We start from the raw sequence: 22,561 nt of genomic DNA, 5'->3' as shown, positions 1-22,561 counted from the left end.
AGGTGACCAAAACAGAAACATCACTTTCCACCATTTCCCTCACTTAGAACCAAGTGAAATTCTATTTTGTTTTTCCTGATAGACTGGAGGTCAATTCCTAATCCTCTTGCCCCTTCCCTCAAGACTGGTGCTACACTAGACATTTGTATTTCTTTTCCGTAATTATTGAACACTACTTGATTGGGATGGCATCCCTTTCCTGGGTTAGTTCAGCAGCATCCTTAATCCGTAACCCTTCCACTTTTGCCCTCTCCTATTTTCCACACAACAAGAAGCCAGAGAAAGCCTACAAACGAAAATCTGGTCATAGAAACCATTGTCTGTTATCATCAAAAAAAAAAAATTAATCAAGGAAAAAGGCATTAATTAACACAATTTGGGTCCTCAAAGAAAGACCCTAAAAATAAGGAATACAAATCAATTCTTAAACTATTTAATAGTAAGAATCTGATGTCTCAAAAATGTACACGAGTTAATTCTGACCAGAAAAAAAAAATAACGATGGCTATTCAAAATACTAGGGTACGTTTGTTTAAGCTACATTCGGCTTGAAGAAAAAAAGGGGGTTCAGAAAGAGGTAGTTGGAAAGAACATTACTTGTCCTCTTTACCTCTCGCGTAGACTTCACAAACCACCATCTCAGAATGTACAACCATAAACAATGCCTGAATTGTCTTTAACAGAAACCCCGCACAAGCCATCCGATAAGCTATGATCCGCCACCGTAAGATCACGCCTCTGCCCTCTTAGGGCTTGGTTGCCAATGCTTTTTAGTTTGCATTTTAGTCTCAGGATTGTCCCCTGATCTACTTTCAGCCGCGAATCACACTGAGCTCGTCGCTTCCCTCACTACTTCGCTTCGGAAAACCCGATTCTACGGCAGCATCCGGAAAACAGTCGCAAAAGGGCCGCAGGAAAACGGCTAAATGCTGGGCTCACCTGGGGCTGCACAGTGCTCGACAGGGAGAACATCTCTGGGCCCTCGGGACCTTGCCGCCAGCCGAAACTGCTTCCTAGCTTCAGTTCAGAGGAAAGGGGCTGAGCCCTTTTATTTTCTCTTTCTGTCCCCTCGCTTTTGTCTCGGTTTCTTCCTTACTCTTCCCAGAAACAAAAAATGGCTTCCCCGCCCTATAGCTGCTACGCCGACACCTGCCCCGGAAGACAAGAGGCTAACGAAACAGTACTTCCGGAGCAAGTGAACGCCCCCACGCTCACCCCACCTCTACCGCCGTCAGCCTCCTGCCTCTTCCCGGTAGTATTTCACTGTGGGAGTTGATTTGGGGTTTGGTTTTTTTTTTTTCCACAATAAATTGGGTGTTGTTTTAGTCGCTCCTATTCTATTTCTGAATTCAGTACGGGGCCAGCCGCGCTCCCCGCTCACCCAGGTTCTCCACATTCTGTGACTTCGCTAGCTTCCACACCTCATCCCTAGCCATTGCTTCACTTAACAATCGGCCTGGCTTCTAGCTCAGGCAGAGGGAGAGAGAACTGCAGATCTTGACTGGGACCTGGAAGGACCCCACTGGATTCGATCCGCATTAAAGTCCTAGTAATCCCTTCGCTCGTTGGCCAGCAACCGCACCATCCCGTCACACTTGGCCTGTGAACATAGGGCAGAACTGGCCAAACGCGAACCAAGCTGGAGCCCCGCCCAGCGACCTGCCGGCTCCGCCCAACGCCCCTCCGGCCCCGCCCATCAACTCGTCGGCCCCGCCCAGCGGTGCTGGCCTCCAGTAAGCCGCCGGGGCGCAGCCGCGCGGTGACGTCACGGGAGGCGTCCGGCGTAGGCGGAGCCTCTATTTGAATCTAATTGGCGGGAGTTGCAGCTGCAGTGGGACCTGTACGGCTATGGAGTCCGTTTCAGGGAGTGAGGAGAATGACGGAGGCTCAGCGACAGAGGAGTACGTGAATAGAATTCCGGTGCCAAGACCACCCTCCATTGAGGAGTTCACCATAGTGAAGCCCATTAGCCGTGGTGCATTCGGGAAAGTGTACCTGGGGCAGAAAGGCGGCAAGTTGTACGCAGTGAAGGTAGGAAGTCTAAAAGGCAGAGGGTCTTAGACGGTCCTCCCCTGCTGTCCTCCTTCCTCGTTGCTGGACAGGCTCTGGGGCTGCTGCCTGGCCCTGCTTGCCGAAGCCTGCACAGTCCTGCGTGCTGACGGCCGCGTTTGGGCTGACTGCAGTGAGCAGGTGTGTCTTTTCCCTTTCCCTGTCCTTCTTTCCTGTATCCCAAGAATCACTGCCCAGTGTAAAATAGCAAAATTTATTCAACGTTGACCTGGCCAGTGTTAACAAATGATAAAACCGAGGCTAAACGCAGAGGCTTGGAGCCACAGCCATGATTCCTGACTCATGTTTCAAAATCCAAAAGGCCTTAAGTACCTGTTGGTTATGGTTTCCTTGTTTGCTTCACGTACAGAATTTTGCTTTCACAAACATGATTGTTTTGTAGACGCTAATTTCAAATCCCACTCTTACCAAGAGAAAGTTGCGTTATATTAATTTATGTTGTGAAATTTTTGATTAAAGTATCATTTATTTTATGTATCATCTGGACTTTTGTTCTTTGCTGACTTGGGCTTCTCCAGGATTAAGTTTGATACTTTCATTAAGATTGTAATAGTTACTTTCAGATTATGTTTTAATTCCATCCATTTGATAATAGATTAATAGGCAGGAGCAAGTGCTGTACAACCAAAAGATCTCATTAAACTTCATTTTTCCTTTTCAATTTTTCCATAGTGATATCTAGATTTTAAGATCATTTATAGAGCAAGTAAAAAGAAATGTGTCCTAAATCAAGCCTTATTATCTGTATGTAATCCTTTTTTTTGGTTTGGTTTGTTTGGTTTTGGCTTTTTCCAGACAGGGTTTCTCTGTGGCTTTGGAGCCTGTCCTGGAACTAGCTCTGTAGACCAGGCTGGTCTCGAACTCACAGAGATCTGCCTGCCTCTGCCTCCCGAGTGCTGGGATTAAAGGCCTGTATGTAATCTTAAAAACAGTCATATGCACTTCAAATTGTTCTGTCCACTCTTGGTTCTCAGCCAATAGTGAAACTAACAAAGGGAAGCAGACTGTCGACGAATTGAGATTTCTGGTGTGCACCGTTGAGTAACTAGGGCAGGGTGAGCGGTCCTCTGCAGCTGACTGAAGGCTGCCACCTGTGTTCCTTCTCTTCCTTCACTACCTCCAACATCCTACCTACCCTGCAGGTTAGAGGCTTGAGACAGTGTTCCTTCTTATATTTCATCCATGTAGCTTATCTTTTAATATCCCTGTTTTCCCTCTGGAAGACATTATTTATTTTTAGTTTTTCATTCTTAAATTAATAGCTATGTTCAGGCCCTCATTTCTCCCCACTTGTTTATAAAAGTGCAGTTCAGTGATGATTTTAGTAAGTAGTTGTATAACCATCATCGCAATCCAATATTAGGATAGTTCCATAGCCCAGGAAATGGCCTTTTCTGCCTGACCTAATGCCGCTTCCTTTAACTGCTAACCTTTCCCCTCTCCACTGCTCTCTCTGTCTGTCTGTCTCTCTCTTTCTCTCTCTCTGTCTCTGTCACTCTCTGTCTCTGTCTGTCTCTGTCTCTGTCTCTCTCTCTCTCTTTCTCTCTCTCTCTGACCCAAATTTGTCCCAGATAGCCTTAGACTGTGATGTAGCTAAGGCTGGCTGGCTTTGAACTGCTGATGCTCCTGGCTCCATCTTCCAAGTGATGGGATTACATGTCGTGTGCACCAACCCACTCTATGTCTCTGCAAGGTTGCCTTTTCTGGACATTTCACAGAAATCATACAGTGTATGGTCTTTTGCATCCTTTTTTTTTTTTTTTTAATTTGCTTGGTGGTTTGAGGTTCATCAGGCCTTCATTTCTATACCTAGTTGATTGAAATAGTCCCTTAACTCGAATCATTATTTTTACTTTTAATCCATTCTTAGGCTGTGCTGTGCAGGCCAAAATCCAGAATCCTTAGGCAATCAGTCATACTCCCAATTTTTGGCCCTAGACCTTCACTGTGTGTTCCACATAATTTATGTTCTAGCAACGCCCAAACCGCCAACTGGTTCCTCAAAGCCATGAATTATATTTTGTGACCCAGAACTTGTTTATTCCAGTTCCTTAACTGTTTTTCCTTCGATAACATGTCAAGCAATGATTGTTGATCTGAAAACACCAATTAATCTGTTCAATAAATAGTTTTTGGATCTGGGGTATAGTGGTAAACAAAGCAAACAGGCCTCCATGGAGATTCTGCCAGTCCCGGGAGATAACAGGTAGAATCACATCGTAGGTTTGCTGTGTTTATCTCTACAGTGCTGGGAAGGACAGACCTGGGCCTAACCCATGACAGGTAAGTGCTCTGTCACTGATCTACATCCCTAGCCCTCTCCTCGGTCTTTCTTAAGAAAATGAGGTAAAGCTAGAATTTATCATGTAGTAATCATTTTATTAAACATGTTAAGTGAATGCCTTTTTATAATAAGCATTGATTCCAGTGGGTGTTTTTAATATTTTCATTAATTCTTTGAAAATTATATGATCCTAATATTTCTATTGCATCTACTGCTACAACTTGAATGTATTGTTTTGTTTCTTACCTATTACCTTGAAACTTAAAAGGTGTAATTTGGCCAGATGTGATAGCACACACCCGTACAGTCAACACTTGTGAGGTGGAGGTGGGAAGACTGAGAGTTCAAGGGCATCCTCAGCTACATAGTAAATTCAAGGCCAGCCTCAGATTCATAAGGATGAGAATATAGCTCATATTTTTCTGGATGGCAGCACTTGAGAATATTTCAGAATTCTGTTTTGTTTTATATTTTTTGAGATTAGAGTCTGTGGTCCATGCTTGCCTCGGCCTCCTAAATGCTGATATTACAGGCAAGTGCCACCATGACCAGCTGTCATTGTTCCTGAGACAGACTTTAACATTAAAAAAAGGGGGGGTTGAATTCTTTATTTTATGTGTATGAGCATTTTGGCTGAATGTATGTATGTGGACCATACACAGACCTGGTACCTAGGGAGACCACAAGAAGATGATGGATTCCCTGGAAGGAGAGTTACAGATGGTTGTGAGACACCATATGCTGGGAAGCAAACTCAGATCCTCCATAAGGAAAGTACTTTTAACCACTCAGCAATCTCTCCAGCCCGCAATGTTTTCACTCTGTTCCCCTCTGTCAAGGAATATGTATATGTACGTGAGTCTGTGCCACATGTGTGGATGGATGCCTGGAGAGGTCAAGGTGTTGGAGATTCCTAGGAACTGGACTCACAGGCAGTTGGGAGCTTTCTGACCTGGGTACTGGGGACTGAACTTGGGTCCTCTGTCAGAGTAATACACACTCTTAACCACGGGGCCATCTTTCCAGTCCTCGACAATTATGCTCTATTCCTCTCTGTTAAAGAACGAGAAGCTAAAATGTATATGTGTATGTATTCGATGGGATTATTAGAAACATTATTATCTTTTGACCTTGTTATTAATAAAACTTTCCTACAAACAAACAGATCATTAGAAAGAGTTTAATTCCTTTTCTTTCTCAAGTACTTTTGCTGTTTAGTCCCACAGCAAGCACTGTTATCTTTTTAAAAAATGTTTTCTTCTTTAACAACTGAGATATTCATCTGGCAGTTTTCTAACGTTGGTCAAATCTAAATGACATCTATAGCTCTTATCTTGGTGTTTTTATGATAGCAACTTTGAAACTTCTGAATCCTTTCTAGTAAGAAAGGGGGTAAATGTGTTTGGTGTCATGTCCTCTTTTATAGGTTGTCAAAAAAGCAGACATGATCAATAAAAACATGACTCATCAGGTGCAAGCTGAGAGAGATGCCCTGGCTCTGAGTAAAAGTCCTTTCGTTGTGCATCTCTTCTACTCGCTGCAGTCAGCCAGCAATGTCTACCTGGTGAGTGAACGGCTTGATGCCCTCTGGTGCCCTCCCAGAGCACGGCATCTGTCTAGCATGCTTGCATTTAACTTTCTGCTCTCCCACTTGCAAGTTTAATGACCTTCACCAACTTACATGCTGTTTTAGTGAGAGCTTTCCAAAGAAAAAGAACCAATAGGATGTGTTTGTACGTATGTAAAGACACAGTAAAAGGGATTTGTTTAAGGAATCCAGTTATTCAGCTCTTAATTGGTTGGCAGTCGAAACTACTAGGTTTGTTCCTTGCAAGGCTGATGAAGGATTAATGCTGCCAGTTCTACAAGCCATCTGAAGGCAGGCTTCCTTTACTTTGAGGATTTTAGTCTTCTCTCCTGCTACTGGCCTTCAACTGATTGTTTGAAGGCTGTTGACATTATGGGGGAAATGTGCTTTATCAAAGTTTACTGATTTAAATGCTTACCTGAAGAATACTTTAAGTGAGTTATAAAAATGATATCTAGTCTAAAAACTGGTCTGGTACCTAATGATTTAGTCTGCTTCCAAACTTTAGGAAACCTTCAAGTAAATTTGAACTAGTGTTAAATGTGGTACAAAAATCTAATAATATAGTCAGGAATTTTAGAAAGGAAGAAGGTTTGGTAGCATAGTGCTGAGTGCTTTTTTTATTGCATCAGGATGAATTTACAATCAAGGCATTTTTGTTGTCCTTTTATTTTTTAATAAGCCACCGTTCAATAAATGGTACACGGGATCATACAGGGAACAGCAACCTTTTGACAACATAGCATTTCATTATTTAATCTCGAATTTGATCATTTCTTTGATGATTATGTTGTTGATGAAACTGTTTCAGGTCTTTGTCTGGTTCTGTTTTCTTTAGTCGAGTGAATTTCTTTTTTTTTTTTTTTTTTTGGTTTTTCGAGACAGGGTTTCTCTGTGGCTTTGGAGCCTGTCCTGGAACTAGCTCTGTAGACCAGGCTGGTCTCGAACTCACAGAGATCCGCCTGCCTCTGCCTCCCGAGTGCTGGGATTAAAGGCGTGCGCCACCATCGCCCGGCCTAGTCGAGTGAATTTCTGTGTTGGGTTGTGATAAGCTCCAATAATGAAGCTGATCCCTGGCGGTGCTAGGGAAGTAGTTTTGGTGTGAGGATACAAGTTTGTGTGGGAAAGCTAAGCTCCAAAACAAAGCTAAAAGCTGTGCAAGATGGCACAGGTCTATAATCTTAGCATTTGGAGGGGAAGCAAGAACATTGCACATTCTGGGCCAGCCTGAGCCTCAGAGAGAGAGAGAGAGACAGAGAGAGAGAGAGAGAGCGAGACAGAGAGAGAGAGAGAAAGAGAGAGAGAGAGAGAGAGAGAGAGAGAGATCAGTAAGATCAAGCAGAGCACCTTCAGAAAATGTCTAGGTTATAAAGCAGTGTGAAATAGCATTCTGTTTTTCAGGTGATTCACTATAAAAAATGAATACCCACCTGGATGGAGGTGGGTGGTCCTTGGACTTCCCACAGGGCAGGGAACCCTGATCGCTCTTTGGGCTGAAGAGAGAGGGGGACTTGATTGGGGGAGGGGGGGGAAATGGGAGGTGTCGGCGGGGAAGAGACAGAAATCTTTAATAAATAAATAAATTAAAAAAAATGAATACCAAATAGAAGAGCAATTGACTTTCCATCTGCTAAGCTAGTGGTTACAAACCACTGACCTATGACCAAGTCTGACTGTTAGGAGCCAAGAAGAACATTTGCTTTTTTTTTTTTTTTTTGAAATTTAATTTAATTTAATTATTTATTTTTGCTCTGGGTTTAGAGCACCAAATAAACTGGATGTGTTGGTATGCACATTTAATCCCAGCACTGAGGAGGTAGAGGCAGGAGGATTGGGCGTTCAAACAAGTTTGAGGCCATCCTGGATACAGAAGACTATGCTTTAGAAAAGTGGGGGGTGGGAGGACATTAAGAAAAAAACTTCAAAGACTATTTTTGGAAATTGGAATAGTTCAGTGGGCAAGAGTTCTTGCTGCATAGCCAGGAGAACCTGAGTTCAAATTCCTAGAGCTCATAATACGCTAAGTGTGATCATAGATGGCCCTGTAATACTAGTGCTTTATGTAGGGTCACAAAACACAAATATCACTGAGGCTTGCTACCCACCAAGCTCCAGAGTCAGAGAATAAAGACAGGGACAGAGTAGTATTCCTGATGTCCTCTGGCCCTGTGAATACACATGTATACCACACAACACCAAGAAAATACTTTTTTTGTTACTTGAAAATTACATTGAAATTTGAATTTTAGTCAGTGGGTAAAGTTTTATTGGAACCTAACCACATCCTTTTGTTACCTACATCTTCAGCAGTATTACAATGGCAGAGTGAAATAACTGTAAGAGTCCCACAAAGCCCAAAGTGTTTATTATCTGCATCTTCACAGAAAAAAAAATAAAAAGGGTAATATCCTTGAATGCTATGTCCAAAGAAGGTGGGAGCGTTGTCTTGTTACCAACCTGGACCAGATGTGTCCTGGTTGTCAGCATCTTGCTCCAAGAATTGAAGAAACACACACACATGGATACCACCCAACACCAAGCAAAGTGTTATGCAGAGACACAGAGGATGTGTGGTTTCGATAGCTGAAAAGAATAACAGCACTGAGAAATTTGCTGCAGAGCTCCCTGGTTACTGCCTGAGGCTTCCAGCAGGAAGAGGAGTTGATTTCTAGAGGGGTGTGGTGCTTCTCTGTTTGATTGAAAGCTTGGCTTGCGTAAGCTTTTGCCTATTATGCATGTCCTTTCCTGTGATGCCTCTGACTTTAATTCTATACATGCCCAATTATGCATAGGCATAAGGTCATACATAGGAGTTTTCCTTTAAAATTTCATGTTTAGAACATGGATTGTCTGACTGCACCAGTGTAGACTGGACTGACCTACCACCTCTGGTTTCAGGATAAGTTTCAAGATGTGTTTCGCCACAAAAGAAGAGCTAATAAGGTTTGGCAGGGAGGTATATATAGGTCAGGGTGACCTAACTGCTTTGTTTGGAGAGGATTTGTACGTGCAGCTAGATGCAGATGGGGCTCAAGCCAGACATGATCCCGGGTTGATAAGTTATCTGTGCTTACCTGCCTCTGCTTAATCCTTTAATTCTTCTGGAGGCCTTCAAATATCTTCATAGCATCCTGTTTTACACGTATGTGTATAAAAACCATGATTGTGTCTCTGTTATTGACCCTGATTTAACTCACTGGTAGCCAGTAGCTTCCAATTCTATTAAAACAATAGGTAAGTGGTAGGTGTGATTGCTCAGCATTGTAGCTTTTTGTTCTCACTCTAGAATTATTAAACAGGTATAGTATTTTTATTTCTTTTGTTTTTGGTTTATTGTTTATATATGGTGCTGGGGTGCAAACTCAGAGCCCTACACATGCTAGGGAGGAATCCTGCCACTAAGCTATATTTCCAGTTCTATTTTCATTTATTCTAGACATTTCGTTGATAATAGACATGTCTTACACATCCTACTTTATTATTGGTTTAGATCTTGGTACTCAAAATGTGGTCCATAGACAAACATGGCCACACTATCGAGGGGTTTATTAGAGATCCAGAGGCCTGAAGCTATAGCTCAGTAGTAGAGTGCTTTATAAGATCCGCTGGACCCAAAGATTAGTCCCCAGGTACGTTGGCAGGAGTGAGGTTGGGTGTGCAAGGGAGGTGCTCAAGAAGAAAACGAAAGCTCAAACTCATCTAATTACAGTCTCATCTGGTGGCCGTTACCAGAAAGGACTGTATCACCTCTATATTTATGCCAAATATTCATAACATGGATCAAATCATGAGAAAATTCATCAAATAATCTCAAATTAAAAAGCTTCCTTCTGTCAACAAGCCTGTTTTCTTCAACATTATTTTTATCATGAAAGATGCACACTGAAAATTTGCTCTGGACTAGAAGAATCTAGAGAGAGATTTAACAAGAAATTGCCTTGTGTTACGGCTTATGAGAGGGAAGTTATGAAGGGCAATATTGAGATGGTCATAGAAATATCAATATACTACATGTTAGAACTTTATTGCTCTGCACTTATGTAAGGGTGCCTTAGTCAGCAACTGATGATGAGTCTAATGGCCGTCAGGTGTCACAGAACAAGCCTGCAGTCGCAGATTTTAGAGGTAAGGACAGGAGGATCGCAAGCCTAGGCCAACCAAGTGTACAGAGGAATATCGTCTCCAAACAGAAGCTTCAGGAACAGTTCACTAACTTCTGAACTTTATTATCAAATTACTCAGCAAACACTAACACACACTACAGTGGTGTGCACTTGGGAGTACAAATAGAAGAGAAATGAAGGCCAAAGGGTCTGCATAACCAAGAGTTTAAGACTAGCCAGAACAGCATAGTAAAATAAAATAAAATTACATTACAGTACCAAGTAACTGCGGTAACTGTAATATTTAAATTTAAAAGCTTAATCTAAACAAAATTACATCCATATAAAATAACTATTAATTTATTAGAGTGTAGATATTAATATATGTCTTAGGGTTTCTAGTGATGTAATGAAACACCATAACCAAAAGCAGCTTGGGGAGGAAAGAGGGTTTTTTTGGTTTATATGTCCTAAGCCACAGTCCATTGAGGGAAGCGGGAGCCTGGAGACAGGAGCTGATACAGAGGCCGTGAAGGAGTGCTGCTTCCTGCTTTGTCCTCATGGGCTTGTTCAGCCTGCTTTCTTATAGGATTCAGGACCACCAGCCCAGAGGTGGCACCGTCCACAATGAACGGGGTCCTGCTACTTCAATCGCTAATTAAGAAAATACCCTACAGGCATGCCTGCCTACAGCCCAGTTTTATGGAAGCATTTTCTCAGATGAGATCACTCCTCTCAGATGACTCTAGCTTGTGCCAAGTTGACATAAAAACTAGCCAGCACAATATATAATATTAATGTTAAAATATATATGTGGAGGGAAAACCAAACCTGTCCCAATTTTAAAAAATTGTGCACTGAGATGCTGGAAAAATGGAAGTAATTTTAATAATAGTCTTTGAACTTTCATGTAACTCTGGTTTTTGTTCAAACTGACCAGTTCAGTTTTTAACCAGAAAAATAATATGAGAAGCCAGGATTGATGATACATGCCTATCATCCCAGTACTTGGAAAACTAAGACAGAAAAATGATAAGTTAAAGCAATGAGTGATAACAAAAAAAATATGTTTTATTGTGTAACTACTCTAAAAAATAAAACTGTAATCTCCAAAAACTATACATTCAAGTGTATTATTTTTGAATTTTTTGATAGGTAATGGAATATCTTATTGGTGGAGATGTCAAGTCTCTCCTACATATATATGGTTATTTTGATGAAGAGATGGCTATAAAATATATTTCTGAAGTTGCGCTGGCTTTAGACTATCTGCATAGACATGGAATCATCCATAGGTAAGACTGACTTTTCTGTACATTGTTACTTAAAATGTATTGTGTTTGAATCTTTAACATATACAGAAACTGCTTGCTGGTATTTCTAGTTTACCTACAGCTCAGTTGTCATGTGCATGTAGAGAGTGGACTGGCTCTTGTGTAATCACCCTATGTTTTATTAAATGTCGCTTTGAACATAAACAGTTTAATATGAAGCTTATTAATCTCTTTCCACGCCCATACAGAAGCGATGGTCTGTGGTCTCAGCTGATGTGCATGCCCTTCTCTGCTCAGAGAAAGGCTTAATAGCTCTGCTCTGTTAAAACTTAACCACACCTTGCTTTAAAGGGGTGAATATACATTTGAATTGGTGCTGGATAAGATATCTGAATAGAATGCCAAAAAGAATCTAGTACTGAATCATATAATTTTTTTGTAGATTCCAATATGTAATAGATGGTTTTGAGGACTGTTTTCTAGACTTTACTGAGCCACTCATGAGGACTTCTATTTTAAAGAAAATAATTGCATTTCCTCTTGCAATTCCCCAACCCCTTCCCATCTGGTATTTTAGCATTAAGACTACTTTTTGTGTCTGTTTGCCTTTTGTATGTCAGGGACTTGAAACCAGACAATATGCTTATTTCCAATGAGGGTCATATTAAGCTGACAGATTTTGGCCTTTCCAAAGTTACTCTGAATAGAGGTAAGAATAATGGCAGGTAAGTGCCAACTTCAGACATTCTATTTCATTAACTTAACTTTTTTTGTTAATTTACATTAGACAAAATGTGGTGGGTATTCTGAGATAGGCTAGAAATTAGTATGTCACTCTGTTTTCCCCTTGGGGTCTGTGGCAGAATGTGAAGAAGAAGAAAAAAGATAAGAAAGAAAATAACCGTTCTTGGATTTTCAAAAGTCCTTAAAACTTCTTAGATCTTTAAAGAGGAACTGGCAGCTGCTATTCTCTTTCTCCTTGCTGAAACAGAATATAATCCAGAGTTGATTACTAAAATACTTATGCTAATACATCCTGCCACCACCATGACCTTGGTAGATGCAATTCATTCACATATATGAAAATAAGTTCTGTTCTGAGTAATTTCTAAAATTCTAATATAAGAAATAACAAATTTACACTATTAATACTACAAAGAAATACTGGTCCATAAGCAAAACTACACAAAAGAACCCTGTTTTCCTAAAAGAGATTATTTACATTTATAGTATGTATTTTTTTGAAAGCTTAGTGCTTTCAAAAGAAAAATTGTCTATGTTTTAAGAAAGCAGAAGATTTTAATTCTCTCTGATTTTGTGTGGAGTGTTTTAGAAGAGGGTATAATAAGTAACACCGGGTTTATACAGCCTAGGTTGATCTTAACCTTGTCATGTAGCCACAAATAACCATCAATTCGTGCCTGCAGCTCACAGTGCTGGGCTTATAGACAGAAGCCACTGTATCTGGTTTTGATGCATTGAGTTCTTAATCCTAGAGAGTAAACTCAGGTCTCTTGTACACTAAGCAAGCATTCTGACTCTAAACTACATTCCTAGCCTCTTGGTCTTACATTTTAGAATTTATTCTATACCTGTGGGTGTAGAGAACAAAACTTAAGAGACTAAAATGATTTGCAGTACCATTGTATAATTAATTGAAGCAAGACATTACTTAAGTTCATCATAGACTTATGGTAAGATCTTGAAAATAGACTGGATTCTCTATTAAGAAATGTGGAAGAGGGGCTGGCAAGATCTCTTAGCAGGTAAGAGCACTTGCTGCAGAAAACTAGAGTTCAGTTCCAAGCGTTGGCGTCAGGTGGCTCACAGCAGCTTGTAATCCAGCTCCATGGGATCTGACGCTGTCTTCGCCTCCACATGCACACACATACATCTGGCTTGCATGCACTCAGACACCCATGTACACATAAATAAAAATCAATCTTTTTAAAAAGGAGTGTAGATGAGGAAGAGAGAGAATGTGGGAAGATGTGAAAGTGATCCTGGGGAGGGGAAGAAAGAAGAACTAAGTATAGAACACACTGTGAAGATGCTGTGGTGAAATCCAGTCCCATGTGTGTAACCTAAAGGAAGCAAGCAAACTCCACGAGAGTGCCAACATGGCTCTGAGGCAGTTGCTTGCTTAGAGTCTGTGTGAAGACCTGGGTTTGCCCTCAGCAACACAGATACACACAACAAAGGACTAGCTGAAAAGGTAGATTTTTTTTTTATTTTGCTTTTGCATTTTTTTCATTGTGTATATGTGCATAATATGGGGTGGAGGCAAGTGCCAGAGGCCAGAAGACAACTTTGTTCTGTCCTACCTTTACTTAGATTCCAAGGATCAAACTCAGGGCACCCAGCTAGGGAAGTGAACGCCTTATCCCATTGAGCCATCTCACTGGCTCTTGCTTTTGGATTTTTGAGGCATGTTCTTGTTCTGTAGCCCTGGCTAGACTGTGATTTACTGTACAGACCAGACAGACTTGAACATGTGAAAATTCTCCTGCCTCTGCCTCCTGAGCACTGGGATACAGGCATGTGCTACTACACCCAGCTTTTTCAAAATGTTTAGTAAATGAAGAGTAATGTAAAATTGGATCTAAAATTTGTAAACTCTGAAATTGTAAGCATTTGAACATACATACAAGTCTATAATTAAGTATAGAACAGGGCTTATATAAAGAGCAGACTTCTTTATGATTTTTTTTTAAAGTTTATTATGTATGTAGTGTTCTGCCTTCATGTACACCTGCGTGCCAGAAGAGGGCGCCAGATCTCATTACAGATGGTTGTGAGCCACCATGTGGTTGCTGAGAATTGAACTCAGGACCTCCAGAAGAACAGCCAGTATTCTTAACCCCTGAGGCCTCTCTCCAGTCCCAATGTTGAATTTATTTTAAAGTATTACCTTAGTTATTGTTCTATTGCTGTGAGAGACACCACAATCAAGTCAACTCTTGTAAAACAAGCGTTTAATTGGGGGCTTGCTTACAATTTCAGGGGGCTAGTCCATTGTCATCATGGCATGGAGCATGGCTGTACATTGGTAAGCCCTAGATGAGTAATTGAGAGCTTTACATCCTGATCTGCAGGTAGAGAGAGAGACAGAGACTGGGCCTGGCATGGCCTTTTGAAACCTCAGTACTCACTCTGAAGTGACACACTTCCTTAAACAAGGCAAGATCTACTCCAACAAGACCATACCTCCTAACCCTTCTAATCATTTCAAACAGTGCCACTCCCTGGTGACTAAGCATTCTAATATATGAAATACATATTCAAACCATCACAAATACTATATATTGAAACATTCTAATAAAGTAGATCAGTTTTTCTCTTGACCTAAGCTTAACATATGAGTTAATATAAAGGAACCATAATTGGATTAACTCCTTATTTTCTCCCCCCCCCCAATACTTTATTTATAACAAATAAATACCCCAATACTTTATTTATATCTTGTCTATTTTTAGAGCTTATAACTTTTAGGTCTTCCATATGACAGTGATGTTTTTCATACATGCTTATAATGTGTTTGATCGTATTCACACACGCCCTTTACCCTGTTATCCCACTTCTGCTGATTACCTCCCTCGTCCCAATTAGTCCCTCTATAATGTTTTCATGTCTTCTGTGTTCTCTTAAAAGCCCAGTTAGTTACAGTAGGGTTGTTTGCAGGAGTGTGGGACTTTCCCTGTGGCTACATCCCTGAAGGAAATGTCTCTCCTCCCCTGGAAACTAATAACTGCAGACCTTGTTACCCTTCCCTACCCCTGTTGTGATGTGGGTAGGCCCAGTCTTGTGCAGGTCTTGTTCAAGTGATCACAGTTGGCTTAAACTCAAGAATATACAGTCATTCCTGTAAGTCAACCTCCCACATCATCCTTACCCCCACTCTCCAGCTCTAGCAATGCTCCCATCCTGTCTGTGATGTTCCCTGCACCTGGAGGTAGGATATGTGCCAGAAATGGCCTCTTCATGCTGGGCATTCAGTAGTCACTTTGACAGGTATGAGCATCTGTAATTACTGAACCCACTACAAAGATAAACTTCTCTAGCCAGAACTGACAGCAGCAATGATCTATGGATATAAACATAATTATTTTGAAGGCAATTTGATAGGTACATCAGATCCCATTTGTCAAAATTAGAGCAGAGGAACTTCCTCCCTCCCAAAGGTTTATGACATTTCCAAACATGGACTTTTGATTTAGTTTAACGTATCAGACAAGGATTCTGTCCCTCAGAGCAGGCCTGAAATCCACTTAGAGACTTGTAAGTTACCCTTTAACATATGGTGCCACTATTGCACCAATGGGCCTGCCTGGCCTAGTCTGACAGCACTATTGTATACAGCATCTATAGCTGGGTAAGCCTGGTATTGATAATCCCCCTCCAACGGCCCCCCTGGCCCCACTGGTTCTGTGAGAGCCAGCCAGCAGGGATTTCCACCATCCCCCAGCGACCCCCTAGCACCCTCTGGTACTGTGAGGACCAGCCAGCAGGGATTCACCCTCAGAGGCCCCTTTGCACCCTCTGGTTCTGTGAGGGCCAGCCAGCAGGATTCCCCCCAGCATTCCCCTTGCACCCTCTGGTTCTGTGAGGGCCAGCCAGCAGGATTCCCCCCAGCATTCCCCTTGCACCCTCTGGTTCTGTGAGGGCCAGCCAGCAGGATTCCCCCCAGCATTCCCCTTGCACCCTCTGGTTCTGTGAGGGCCAGCCAGCAGGATTCCCCCCAGCATTCCCCTTGCACCCTCTGGTTCTGTGAGGGCCAGCCAGCAGGATTCCCCCCAGCATTCCCCTTGCACCCTCTGGTTCTGTGAGGGCCAGCCAGCAGGGAAGGAACTCCTGTCTCACTTTCATTGTAACTTCTCTGTATCACACAGTAAGGGAGTGTGCTGTGCGCTGCTCTCAACAATGAGGTCTTGTTTTGGTGACTAGCCAATAGCAGTGGCAATTGCTTGTATTGAAATAACTGATAATTAGTGACTGAGTGTTTCTTAAAAAGCTGATAGTGTTCTGAGTTATTTTGCTGTTTTCTATCTATTCTACAAGACTGTTGTAGAAAATGTTTTTCCCATCCTGAGGCTAGAACCCAGGGCCTTATGCATGCTTTGCTGGACAAGACACTCTACCACTGAGCCATATCTCTACCTCTCAATTTTTAATGATTTCAACTAATTAATTAGTTGTAAATGTTGCCTCTGTAGTTCAGAACTTTCTCTGCATATATGTATCCTACACTAGCCAGTTTTGTAGGTAAAGTTAATAACATAGAGAGACAAAGGACCTGTGGTGGTGGTGCATGCCACCAGCACTCAGGAGGCAGACAGCCAGAGCTTCACACAGAGAAACCCTGTCTCAATAACAAAGAGAGGTATGGTTCAGAATATATGATTACTGATATAGTCAATGATAGCAATGGTTTTTAACTATATTCATATATTTTTCTTTGCATAGATATCAATATGATGGATATTCTTACAACACCCTCCATGGCTAAGCCTAAGCAGGATTACTCACGAACCCCAGGACAAATCTTATCTCTCATCAGTTCTTTGGGATTTGTGAGTACTCAATAAGGAAAACCTTTTCGTCATTACCACTTAAAGTGTTAACCTGCTTTAAGATAAAAATAATATATATATATAACGTGAGGGGGCCTTACTTTTGGCAGTTTGTGTACCCAGGTGGTAGGGCATCTATTTTCTGTATTCATCTGAAAATGAATCTCTTAGTATTTGTTTTTAATTTTTGCTTTTACTATTTTTCTTTTTAGAACATTTTTATCACATGTGGGTGTGGGTGTGTGCACCACGGCGCACAAATGGAAGCAGAGGATAACTTGTACAAGTCAGTTCTCTCCTTCCACCGCACGGGAGACCCAGGGATGGAAGCAGGGGATAACTTATAGTCAGTTCTCTCCTTCCACCGCACGGGAGACCCAGGGATGGAAGCAGGGGATAACTTGTACAAGTCAGTTCTCTCCTTCACCACACGGGAGACCCAGGGATTGGAGCAGAGGATAACTTATAGTCAGTTCTCTCCTTCCACCGCACGGGAGACCCAGGGATGGAAGCAGAGGATAACTTATAGTCAGTTCTCTCCTTCCACCGCACGGGAGACCCAGGGATTGAAGTCAAGTCCTCAGGTGGGAGGTGCTTTTACCCGCGACTATCTCACTGGCCCCAAATAATTCTGCTTTTTCATAGTTCACACCAATTGGAGAAAAAGATCAAGACTCTGCAACCGTGTTTTCAGCCCCTAAGTCTGAAGCACAACTTTCTCAAGGATTAATTTGCCCTATGTCCATAGATCAGAAGGAGCCTTCTCATTCTAGCAGGCTGCTAAAGCCATGTAAGTATAAAAGACTATTTTTTTCCACCAAGAGTGTACTTTAAAAAACATCTCAAAATTTTAAATTCCTACTAGCAATTTAATAACTTAAAAATGCCAATAGTCAGACAGTCTGTGACACTCCTATATTATTACATAAATGATGATCACAGTGGATTTTATAAATCCCACAGAATAAACTGTCTTGCTAATAATCATATTTAATTACCTATAATTTAGGAATGATGGTTGAGTAAATGTCACTAAACTTTGACTTATGAAAATTGTATATGAAAAAGATAAAGTAGCTGCAGTGTTTGTCTTTATAAATTTATTCCCAAAAGATTCTGAGATAGTTTAAATTTAAAACTCAAAACAGAGTCGGCTGAGGTTTGGTCGTTGCTCATTGCTTTGGGGTTTTTGTTTGTTTGCTTGCTTCTTTTTATTTTGTTTTGTTGGTGTTTTGAGACAAGTTCTTAATATGTTGTCCATGCTAATGTTGAGCCCAGGTTGGCCTTTAAATTTCAGTGTTCTTGCCTCAGCCTCCTGAGTACTAAAGTTACAGGTATATGTCTCCACAACATGTTTCAAAGTAAGTGTATTTTTGCATTTAAGAGAAAATGCTGGGTATAGTGGCACACACCTTTAATAGCAACACCAAAAACAGGTGGATCTCTGAGTTCGAGGCCAACTTAATCCACCTAGAGGATTTGTGTATGAAAAATTAAGTTGGATTAGATGGACTTGGAAATTCCCTTCCTAATTGTAAAATGTAATACTGATTATGTTAATGTTGTGTGTGTGTGTGTGTCTGTGTGTGTCTGTGTGTGTCTTTGCCTGTGTGTCTGTGTGTGTCTGTGTCTGTGTGTGTCTGTGTCTGGTGCAGGTGACGGAACTCAGACCTTGTGCATCCCAGTGTTCTGCCTCCAAGTCACAACCCCAGCATCTTCTCACATTTTATTTCAAGACAGTCTCACTGGGCTTCCGGTTCTAGAGGTTAGAGGTGTTGATGGCAGAGCTGGGACATAGTGGCTTGAGCAATAGTTGTGTGGTCACATCTTTACAAGCAAGAAGCTGAGAACACCTTGACTCAGCTTGAAACCTCAGTCTGTCCTGTGACGCACTTCCTTCTTTAAGGCTACAACTAATCCTTCCAAACACTTCTACCAACTGGGGACCAACTGACCCAACATGAGCCAATGTAGGTCATTCTCATTCAGGTCACCACAATACGCATTTTTACAGACATATAAAATCTTCAGATGTCTACGTAATTCAGCACAATTGTCTGTCTTTAATTGAAAGTAAAGTGAGGACCTTTATTCTGTATGCAAAACCACTTGAAAAGGGCATGATGGTGCTTTTGTAATCCCAGAACTACATACAGAAACAGACAGGGATTCCTTGGGCTGACTGGTCAGCCAGCCTATCCTGCTTGCATAACTCTTAGCCTGTGAGAGATCTTATCTTTAAAACACATGGAAAGATGACTCAGCAATTACGGCACTGGCTGCTTTTCCAGAGGATCTGGCTTCAATTCCCAGCCCCCACATGGCAGCTCACAACCGTTTGTAAGTCCAGTTCTAGGATATCTTAACACGCTTTCTGACCTCAGTGGGTACTAGGCATGCACATGATGTCCAGACACACATGCAAGCAAAATACCTATACATATAAAATAAAAATAAACTAAAATTCAGAAAATATGCCAGGTGGCGGTGGTGTACACCTTTAATCCTAGTACTCAGGAGGCAAGAGACAGGCAGATCTCTGTGAGTTTGAGGCCAGCCTGGTCTACAGAGTAAGTTCCGTGACAGACTCCAAAGCTACACAGAGAAACCATGTCTTGAAAAACCAAAAAAAAAAAAACAAAAAAAAAAAATCAGAAACTACATACGAAGATGATGATGATGATGATGATACATGGTGCCTGCCCAGACTCTGCCTCCAGCTCGAATGAACACGCACACAGCTAAGGAGTAACCATTTCTAACCATATTAATGTAGGATGGAGGGGGCAAGTATACTCTAGGTACTACCTTATTGCACTGCACGCTGGCAGACAGGCAGTTTTCCATCATGTAACAAAATTCCCTATGGAGGTATAAGTGTGAAGCTCATCGGTAGAATGTTTGTTAAATGTATACACTGCTGTGGGTACAATCCTGAGCACTGCAAAAATTAAATAATAAATAAATAAAGCAAATGCCTATGGCTTTGTGTAATTCACACTGATGAGCATCATAAATTTCAACATCTCCATTACTGCTACAATTTTAATTAAACATAAATTGTTCTGGATGAATCTGGTAACATTCTAAGCTTATAGCATATTTCAATAGTGCAATCCAGTAAATTGTCCTTTATTTATAACTCTAAAATAAATCATATAACTCAAAATAAATTTCCTTCTAGTTATATTTAAATTTCCTTCTCCTGGCTTTTATTTTACAAATGTAAATGGATTTTCTTTTGTTATAACTGTTGGAGCTTTGCCTACATGTGAAATAATTCATGAATCTGAACATAATAAAAATCATATCAGGCACACTACCATCCTTGGGGACTAGATAATGTTTACAATAGTTATCATATATAATGTAATATGCAGTTACCTGGAAAGAGTCAAGTTTCATAAAGAACTAATAGCTGTGAAAATAAACAAGTATTTTTCTCCCGAGGCCTTGAAAGACTTACATCCAATCCAGAAGCCCCTGTGAAATGTCTGACCTCCAATCTGCTCCAGTGCAGGAAAAGGCTGGGCACAGCAGACACTAGCAGTCAGTCCCAGACCTTCGTGTCCAGTATGGAGTCAGAGTGCCACAGCAGTCCCGAGTGGGAAAGAGACTGCCAGGTGAGGAGGGCGTCTGTGGAAGCCCAAGCTGGTGGTACAGGTGCAGCCAGTGATGGCCACGCCATGCCTATCCGTGTAAAACCTATGAGGAAGTAGCATTGTCATATGGGCACAGTTGCAGTATTATAAAAGCTCTTTATTTTTCTGGGACATTCTGTCAAATTCTTTTAATATTTTTATTTCATTTCTTATTCAGTTATGATATGAGTCTTGCTTAAAGTATGATGAGTGATTAAGTATTAAGTAAACCAATAGAAAATGTTTGGCTTCCTGGCAGACTTTTTAATTTCCTTCTGTAATAAAGACAGGAATAATAGTTTGTTGTTTGTTTACCTACATACTTTGTTTTTTATTAATTTTTTTTATTGAGAAAAGGAAAAAAAAAGTATCCGCCTCCTCCCAACCTCCCATTTCCCTCCCCCTCCTCCCACCCTTCTCCCCCTCCCCCCAAACTCCTCTCCCCCTCCCTCTCCAGTCTAAAGAGCAGTCAGGGTTCCCTGCCTGTGGAAAGTCCTAGGTCCGCCCCCCTCCGTCCATGTCTAGGAAGGTGAACATCCAAACTGGCTAGGCTCCCACAAAGCCAGTACATGAAGTAGGATCAAAACCCCGTGCCATTGTCCCTGGCTTCTCATCAGCCCTCATTGTTCGCCATGTTCAGAAAGTCCGGTTTTATCCCATGCTTTTTCAGTCACAGTCCAGTTGGCCTTGGTGAGCTCCCATTAGATCAGCCCATTGTCTCAGTGGGTGGGTGCACCCCTCGTGGGCCTGACTTCCTTGCTCATCTTCTCCCTCCTTTCGCTCCTCATTGGGACCTTGGGAGCTCAGTCCAGTGCTCCAGTGTGGGTCTCTGTCTCTATCTCCATCCATCACCAGATGAAGGTTCTATGGTGATATGCAAGATATTCATCAGTATTGCTATAGGATAGGGTCATTTCAGGTTCCCTATCCTCAGCTGCCAAGGGACTATCTGGGGACATCACCCTGGGCTCCTGGGCGCCACTCTACGGTCAAGTCTCTTGCCAACCCTAAGGTGGATCCCTTAACTAAGAATTGTGTTTCCGTGCTCCCCTGTCCAACCTTCCTTTATCCCAATCCTCCCGTTTCCCCAAGTTCCCCCCTCCTTCCCTTCTCACTTTTCTCTCCCCAACTCCCTCATCCCACCCCACCCCCAAGATCCCAATTTTCTCCCCGGCTATTTTGTCTACTTCCCATAGCCAAGAGGGTAACTATATGTTTTTCCATGGGTTCACCTTCTTATTTAGCTTCTTTAGGTTCACCAATTGTAGTCTCCGTGACCCTTATTTATGGCTAGAAACCAATTATGAGTGAGTACATCCCATGTTCATCTTTTTGGGTCTGGGATACCTCACTCAGAATAGTGTTTTCTATTTCCATCCATTTGCATGCAAAATTTGAGAAGTCATTGTTTTTTACCACAGCGTAGTACTCTAATGTGTATATATTCCATACTTTCTTCATCCATTCTTCCATTGAAGGGCATCTAGGTTGTTTCCAGGTTCTGGCTATTACAAATAATACTGCTATGAACATAGATGAACAAATGCTTTTGTCATATGATCGGGCATCTCTTGGGTATATTCCCAAGAGTGGTATTGCTGGGTCCAGGGGTAAGTTGATCCCGAATTTCCTGAGAAACCGAAACATGGATTTCCACAGTGGTTGCACAAGATTGCTATCCCACAAGTAATGGATGAGGGTACCCCTTCCTCCACAGCCTCTCCAGCAAAGGCTATCATTGGTGTTTTTGACTTTAGCCATTCTGACAGGTGTAAGATGATATCTCAAAGTTGTTTTGATTTGCATTTCCCTGATTGCTAACGAGGTTGAGCATGACCTTAAGTGTCTTTTGGCCATTTGAACTTCTTCTGCTGAGAATTCTCTGTTCAGTTCAGTGCCCCATTTTTTAATTGGGTTAATTAGCATTTTAAAGTCTAGTTTCTTGAGTTCTCTATATATTTTGGAGATCAGACCTTTGTCTGTTGTGGGGTTGGTGAAGATCTTCTCCCAGTCAGTAGGTTGCCTTTTTGT

General features: G+C 41.6%; 2 protein-coding genes across 3 annotated transcripts in view; one reads left to right on the top strand and one right to left on the bottom strand.

Moving 5' to 3' along the window:
* Positions 1–1,157, bottom strand: part of Yme1l1 (YME1 like 1 ATPase) — a 36,429-nt gene extending 35,272 nt beyond the window's left edge. The window contains exon 1 of the mRNA XM_041641605.1: positions 940–1,157. Within this exon, the coding sequence (XP_041497539.1) occupies positions 940–972 (33 nt within the window). The 5' untranslated portion in view covers positions 973–1,157. The remainder of the gene's footprint in view (positions 1–939) is intronic.
* Positions 1,158–1,848: 691 nt separating this feature from the next.
* The window catches only part of Mastl (microtubule associated serine/threonine kinase like), a 58,098-nt gene continuing 37,385 nt past the window's right edge, over positions 1,849–22,561 (top strand). For both annotated transcript variants that reach the window (XM_041641644.1, XM_041641643.1), the window contains exons 1-7: positions 1,849–2,031; positions 5,781–5,918; positions 11,201–11,340; positions 11,940–12,028; positions 16,783–16,889; positions 17,535–17,679; positions 20,340–20,512. In XM_041641644.1, the coding sequence (XP_041497578.1) occupies positions 1,849–2,031; positions 5,781–5,918; positions 11,201–11,340; positions 11,940–12,028; positions 16,783–16,889; positions 17,535–17,679; positions 20,340–20,512 (975 nt within the window). The remainder of the gene's footprint in view (positions 2,032–5,780; positions 5,919–11,200; positions 11,341–11,939; positions 12,029–16,782; positions 16,890–17,534; positions 17,680–20,339; positions 20,513–22,561) is intronic.

Source organism: Microtus oregoni, unplaced genomic scaffold, assembly GCF_018167655.1.
Source record: "Microtus oregoni isolate MIOR12 unplaced genomic scaffold, Mior012 000070F_ref0000104, whole genome shotgun sequence".
NCBI lineage: Eukaryota > Metazoa > Chordata > Mammalia > Rodentia > Cricetidae > Microtus > Microtus oregoni.
This window is presented reverse-complemented; position numbering and strand designations above follow the sequence as displayed.